At 35.2% G+C, this 7740-nt stretch overlaps 1 protein-coding gene across 1 annotated transcript in view; it reads left to right on the top strand.

Annotated features, from left to right (window-relative positions):
- CCNB3 (cyclin B3) overlaps positions 1-7740 on the top strand; it is a 53690-nt gene that overhangs the window by 22924 nt on the left and 23026 nt on the right. Inside the window, 1 exon segment of the mRNA XM_077753049.1 lies at positions 677-769. Within this exon segment, the coding sequence (XP_077609175.1) occupies positions 677-769 (93 nt within the window).

The raw sequence follows: 7740 nt of genomic DNA, 5'->3' as shown, positions 1-7740 counted from the left end.
ATTATCTACCAACTATCTACCAAGTTTAGCAGGCCATGCATAAGAGGGAGGATGAATATCTTATCTTCTCTCTAGAGACATAACATTTGTTTAACTGACTCCAGATCCTTCAATTTTTCTAGTATATCTTGGAGGAAGTAAGAGATAACTTTTGTTAAACTACAAGTATGGGCCTTAACACTGTCAATTTCACTTGGGATTTTGTTAGAAATACAGAAACCTAGCCCCACCCCAGACCTTCTAAATTAGCATGTGAATTTTAAAGATCCCTAGATGCTACACATGTTAAAGTTTGAGAAGCACTGCTTTACACATCGTGGCATTGTGCGTTGGATTGAATTGCAAAGAAGGGGCATAACCTCTCTGGTATTTTTCTGTAGTCATAGGCCTATTCCTGCCTATATCCCATATACCCCCTGGAATCCTCATTATCCACCCTGACACTTGAATATGATGTGCATCCATTTCCCAAGGATAACTAGAACTTGTCTAGAAAAAGATACTTTAATCTGCTCCTATCTGATACCAGCTGAAAATAATGAGGTAGAACTGTGAATAAATTATCTTATTACAATTTATTTTTCTGAGATATTAGTTGCAAGTATTTTTTCTAAGTTACAATTTTTAAACCAAAAGAAGAGCTTATTTATTAATATTTCTTTTTTATTGCTGCCAGGACAAGTTCATACTTACAAAATACATGCACAGGCAGACTGACATCAGCAGTTGCATGAGGGCCATTCTTGTGGACTGGTTGGTAGAGGTTCAGGTAAGCCTGACAACTGCTTTAAGGGGCTGCTCTTCTCTTTTTTGATCATTCAACATCACCAGATGCCACGCATGGTAAAACTTTTCTGGGTGTACAGAGCTGATTAAGCCATGGTTCCTGCCTTCAGAGGGAGCTTATGATCTAGGGGGTAAGATAAGACATGCAGACAGATAAGTATGATAAAAAGCAGAATACACTAAGTTCTATAAGAATGTTATACATAAGACACTCTGAGAGCCCAGTAGAAGGAGAGACTATTTATAGAAAAGGCAATGATGGTATGGTAGTTTAAAAATTCTCAAAATTTNGTAGCTATTTACCCAGGGTTGGATGTTGAGGGAATACTGCTATGAATACTTAATTACTTCTTTATACTACGGAATGTTAGTCCAGAGGAGTACCTGGCACATAATGGAGTATCAATAAGTATTTGTTGAATGAATGGAATTGAATGTCTTGCTATGGAGTTTGTGAGGAAATATAAGTCATAGGCTATGCCCAAAAGAGTCTTAACTATGTAATTGGGCAGAAAAGGTAATATAGTTTAATATCCTTTATTAAGTACCAGAAGAGTGTTTCAGGGTCACTTTGAAGTAACAGACCAGGAAAATGTGGTAGATGTGCTATATTTAGATATCAGCAAAGCACAAAAATACCTCTCATCTTATAGAAATGATGAAAAATAGTAAATTAGATAAGAGTATAATTTGGATAGATCTTTTTAAGTAAAACTGATCTCAGAGATTGCTGATCATTATTAAGGTAGAAGGAGGACTGACATAGGACTTTGTTCTAATTGACACTTTTATCAGTGATGTAGATGAGAACAGAAAAGATCTACTCATCAGATATTGCATGGCATGAGACTGGGAATAGAGATAGGACATAAATGGATATCAAAGATAAAATATCTCTACTAGCTGGAATGATGAACTGAATATTTTTTAAAAGCTTTTGTTGTTATTTTAACTGCACAAAAATTCATATTTGTTATAGCAAGCAATAAATTATAATTACCTGTGATCACACAACTCACAACTACTGTTCATATGTGTGTGTGTATATTATTCACTTTTAATTTTTTTAATGTTTATTTTTGAGAGAGACAGTGCAAGTAGGGGAAGGGGTAGGGGGAGAGAGAGACACAGAATCTGAAGCAGGCTCCAGGCTCTGAGCTGTCAGCACAGAGCCTGATGCGGGGCCTAGACCATGAACCGTGAGATCATGACCTGAGCAGAAGCCAGATGCTTACCTGACTGAGCCACCCAGGTGCCCCTGTCCCTCCACTTTTAAAGAGGTGGACATCCACTTTAGGGGTGCACCTATAGTGCATGAATCAGAGAATCATAAATGCCCAGGTCCCATCCCATATTGTCAAATCAGAATTGAATTGTGGGGGTGTGGCTGAGGCACATATATATATATATTTTTTGTTGTTTTCTTTTTATATTTTTTATTTCTTTTAATTTATTCATCATGACAAGTGTACTATTTTTTTTTAATATTTTTATTTCTAGGAGAGAGAGAGACAGCGTGATCACGGGAGGGTCAGAGAGAGGGAGACACAGACTCTGAAATAGGCTCCAGGCTCTGAGCTGGCAGTCAGCACAGAGCCCGACGCGGGGCTCAAACCCACGAACCGCGAGATCATGACCTAAGCGAAAGTCGGACACTTAACCGACTCAGCCACCCAGGCGCCCCAAGTGTACTATTCTTTAATCTCTATCACCTGTTTCACCCATTCCCCTAACTACCTCCCCTGTGGAAACAATCAGTTCTCTATATTTAAGAGTCTGTTTCTTGGTTTTTCTTTTTCTTTCCTTTTCTCCTTTGTTTTGTTTCTTAAATTTGACATATGAGTGAGAACATACGGTATTTGTCTTTTCTCTGACAGACTTATTTCACTTAGCATACTACTCTCTCTCTCCATCCATGTCCTTACAAATGGCAAGATTTCATTCTTTTTTTATGGCTGAATAATATTCCACTGTGTAGATATACCACATTTTCCTATCTATTCATTTTGGACACTTGGACTGCTTCCATAGTTTGGCTATTGTAAATAATACTACCATAAACATATGGGTACATGTATCCCTTTGAATTAATATTTTTGTATTTTTTGGGTAAAGGGGCACATATATTTTTATAAAGCTCCACAAGTGATGTTAATGTACACCTTTTGATAGAAAATCACAGTTCTTGAAAATATATGTTGTTTCTATAACTTTAATTTAATTTTATTTNAGAAAGGTCCTGTGTACCCTTCACCTACTTTTTCTCAATGATAACATTTTGCAGAACTATAATACAGTGTCATAATTAAATTTATTTAAATTTCATTGATTTTTGCATGCACTTATGTATGTTTAGTCTATAAAATTTTATCACACATGTAAATTTTTTTTCCTTTTTTNCCATTAAGTTCCTCCTAATCCTCCTAATCCTCCTATACGTGCAAACATATGGTAAATGTCCTTCTCTGCCTGACTTATTTCGCTCAGCATAACAGCCTCAAGTTCCATCCATGTTGCTTTGTAAGCATGACCACCACAGTTGAGGTACAGGACTGTTCATTACTACAAAGATCCTTCATGTTACCCCTTTATATCAACAGTCATTTTCCTCCACTCACCTTAGTATCCCTGGAAACTCCTAATTACTTCATGTCTATAATTTGTAGTTTCATAAATATTATATAGGTGGAATCATATAGTACATAACTTTTTGAGATTGGCTTTTGTTATTCACCATAATTCCTTTGAGATCCACCTGTAGTGTGTAAGAGTTCTAGTATCCTTGTCAGCACTTGGTATTAGAATTTTTTTTTTATTTTAGCCATGTAACAAATGGGTAGAGGAATCTTGCCATAGTTTTATTTTTACTTTTTTTTGTTGACTTAAAAAAAATAAATTCAAGTTAGTTAACATATAGTGCAGTATTGGTTTTGGGAGTAGAATTTAGTGATTCATCACATAAATAAAACACCCCGTTCTCATCCCAAGTACCTCCTTAATGTCTATCATCCATTTAGCCCACCTCCCTCTCCTCCAGCAACCCCCAGTTTGTTCTCTCTGTTTAACAGTCTCTTACGGTTTGCCTCCCTCTCTATTTTTATTTTAGTTTGTTTTTCCTTCCCTTCCCATATTTTCATGTTTTGTTTCTTAAATTCCACATATGGGTGAAATCATATATTTGTTTTGTCTTTCTCTGACTTATTTTGCTTAACATAATAACTCTAGTTCTATCTTCATTGCTTCAAAAGGCAAGATTTCATTTTCCATTGCTGAATAATATTACATTGTGTGTACACACCACATTTTCTTAATCCATTCATCAGTCAGTAGACATTTGAGTTCTTTCCATAATGTGGCTACTGTTGATAGTGCTGCTATAAACATTAGGGTGCATGTGCCCCTTCAAAATAGCATTTTTGTATCCTTTGAATAAATACCTAGAAGTGTAATGCTAGATCATAGGGTAGTTCTATTTTTAANCCTTTCTCCACATCCTCGCCAACATCTGTTGTTTCCTGAGTTGTTAATTTTAGCCATTCTACCCGGTATGAGGTGGTATCTCATTGTGGTTTTGATGATGGGTCATGCTGAGTATCTTTTCAGGTGTCTGATAGCCATCAGTATGTCTTCTTTGGAAAAGTGTCTGTTCATGTCTTCCACTCATTTCTTCACTGGATTATTTTGTTTTTTGGGGTATTGAGTTTGATGAGTTCTTTATAGATTTTGGATACTAACCCTTTATCTGATATGGCATTTGCAAATATCTTCTCCCATTCATTCATTTGCCTTTTAGTTTTGTTGATTGTTTCCTTTGCTGAGCAGAAGTATTTTATCTTGATGAGGTCCCAGTAGTTTAATTTTTCTTTTGTTTTCTGTGCCTCTGGAGACATGTCTAGTAAGAAGTTTCTGTGGCTGAGGTCAACGAGGTTGTTGCCAGTTTTCTCCTCTAGGGTTTTGATGGTTTTCTGTCTCATGTTTAGGTCTTTCATCCATTTTGAATTTATTTTTGTTTATGGTGTAAGAAAGTGGTCCAGTTTCATTCTCCTGCCAGTCACTATCCAGTTTTCCCAACACCATTTGCTGACGAGACTGTCTTTTTTTCCATTGGATATTCTTTCCTGCTTTGTCGAAAATTACTTGGCCATACATTTCTGGGTCCATTTCTGAGTTTTCTGTTCCATTGATATCTGTGTCTGTTTTTGTGCCAGTACCATGCTGTTTTGATTATTACAGCTTTGTAATACAGCTTGAAGTCCAGAATTGTGATGCCTCCAGCTTTGGTTTTCTTTTTCAACATTACTTTGGCTATTTGGGGTCTTTTCTGGTTCCATGCGAATTTTAGTATTGTTTACTCTAACTCTGTGAAGAATATTGCTGTTATTTTGATAGTGATTGCATTGAATGTGTAGATTTTTTGGGTAATATAGACATTTTAATAATGTTTATTCTTCTAATCCATGAGCATGGAATGTTCTTCCATTTCTCTGTGTCGTCTTCCATTTCTTTCATAAGCATTGTATAATTTTCAGCCAACAAATCTTTTACCTCTTTGGTTAGGTTTATTCCTAGGTATCTTATGGTCTTTTGTGCAATTGTAAACGGGATCGATTCCTTGATTTCTCTTTCTGCTACTTAGTTATTGGTGTATAGAAATGCAACCAATTTCTATATGTTAATTTTATATGCTGTGACATTGATGAATTCGTTTGTCAGTTTTAGCAGTTTTTTGGTGTTTTAAGTTTTCCACGTAGAATATCATGTCATCTGCAAAGTGTGAAAATTTGACTTTTTCCTTGCCAATTTGTATGCCTTTTATTTTCTTTTTGTTGTCTGATTGCTGAGGCTAGGATTTCAAGTACTATGTTGAACAACAGTAGTGAGAGAGGACATCCCTGTCCTGTTCCTGATGTTAGGGGGAAAGCTTTCAGTTTTCCCCTATTGACGATGATATTAGCTGTGAGTCTTTCATAAGTGGCCTTTATGATACTGAGGTATGTTCATTCCTTCTGTCCCAGTTTTCTTGAGGGTTTTTTATCAAGAAAGGATGTTGTATTTTGACAAATGCTTTTTCTGCATCTATTGAGAAAATCATGTGGTTCTCATCTATTCTTCTATTAACGTGGTATATATCATGTTGATTGAGTTGCAGATATTGAACTACCCCTACTGCTCAGGAATAAATCCCACTTGATTGTGGTGAATAATTCTTTTAATGTATTGTTGGATTTGATTTGCTAGCATCTTGTTGAGAATTTTTGCACTATTTTTCCAAATAGTCTGTAATTCTCCTTTTTAGTGGGGTCTTTGGTTTTGGAATCAAGGTAATGCTGGCCTCATAGAATGAGTTTGGAAGTTTTCCTGCCATTTCTATTGTTTTGAACAGTTTCAAAACAATAGGTATTAACTCATCTTTAAATGTTTGGCAGAATTACCCCCAGGAAGCCATCTAGCCCTGGACTCTTGTTTATTGGGAGATTTGTGATTACTCCTTCAATTTCTTTACTAGTTATGGGTCTGTTCAAATTTTATATTTCTTCATGTTTCAGTTTTTGTAGTTTATATGTTCCTAAGAATATTTCTTCCAGATTGCCCAATTTTTTGGCATATAATTGCTCATAATATTCTCTTATAATTGTTTGTATTTCTGCGGTATTGGTTGTGATCATTCCTCTTTCATTTGTGATTTTATTTATTTGGGTCTTTTTTCTTTTTGATAATTCTGGTTAGGGATTTATCAATTTCATTAACTCTTTCAAGGAACCAGCTCCTACTTTCAGTGATATGTTCTACTATTTTTATTTATTTCGATATCATTGATTTCTGCTGTAATCTTTATTACTTCCCCTTTTCTGCTGATTTTTGACTTTATTTGCTGTTCTTTTTCTAGCTCCTTAGGTGTAAGGTTAGTTTCTATATTTGAGACATTTCTTCCTTCTTTAGGAAGGCCTGGATTGCTGTATATTTCCCACATATGACTACCTTTGCCACATCCCAAAGGGTTTGGACTGTCATGTTTTCATTTTTGTTGACTTCCATGTACTGTTTTGTTTCCTTTTTTAGTTTCTTGGTTAACCCATTCATTCCTTATTAGGATGTTCTTTACTGGTGTTTGTGGTCTTTCCAAATTTTTTCTTATGGTTGACTTCAAGTTTTATAGTATTGTGGTCTGAAAATATGCATGGTATGATCTCAATATTTTTGTACTTGTTGAGGGCTGATTTGTGACCCAGTATGTTATCTATTCTGGAGAATGTTCATGTGCACTCAAAAAGAATGTGTATTTTCCTGTTTTAGAATGAAATGTTCTCAATATATCTGTTAAGTCGATCTAGTCCAGTGTGTCATTCAAAGCTATTGTTTCCTTGTTGATTTCCTCCTTAGATGATCTGTCCATTGGTGTAAGTGGGTTGTTAAAGTTTCCTACCATTATTGTATTATTATCAATGAGTTCCTTTATTTTTGTTATAATTGATTTATATATTTGGGTGCTCTCAAGTTGGGTGCATGAATATTTACAGTTGTTAGATCTTCTTTGTGGATAGACCCCTTCATTATGATATAATGCCCTTCTTCATCTCTAGTTAACGGTCTGTGTTTTAAAATCTAGTTTGTCTGATATAAGCATGGCTATTCCAGCTTTAATTTGACATCCATTAGCGTAATAGATGGTTCTCCATCCTCTCACTTTCAGCCTGCATGTGACTTTAGATCTAAAATGAGTCTCTTGTAGTTAGTATATAGATAATCTTATTTTTTAATCCATTCTGATAACCTGTGTCTTTTGACTGGAGCATTTAGTCCATTGACATTTAGAGTGAGTACTGAAAAATATGAATTTATTTCCATTGTGTTGCCTGTAGAGTTGGAGTTTCTCGTGATGTTCTCTGGTCCTTTTTTTTTTTTTTAATTTTTTTTTTAAATGTTTTTTATTTATTTCTAGGAGAGAGAGAGAGA

Source organism: Crocuta crocuta, unplaced genomic scaffold (assembly GCF_008692635.1).
Source record: "Crocuta crocuta isolate KB4526 unplaced genomic scaffold, BGI_CrCroc_1.0 scaffold601, whole genome shotgun sequence".
Classification (NCBI taxonomy): Eukaryota; Metazoa; Chordata; class Mammalia; order Carnivora; family Hyaenidae; genus Crocuta; species Crocuta crocuta.
Note: the sequence above shows the minus strand (reverse complement) of the source record. Positions and strands in the feature narration are given on the sequence as shown.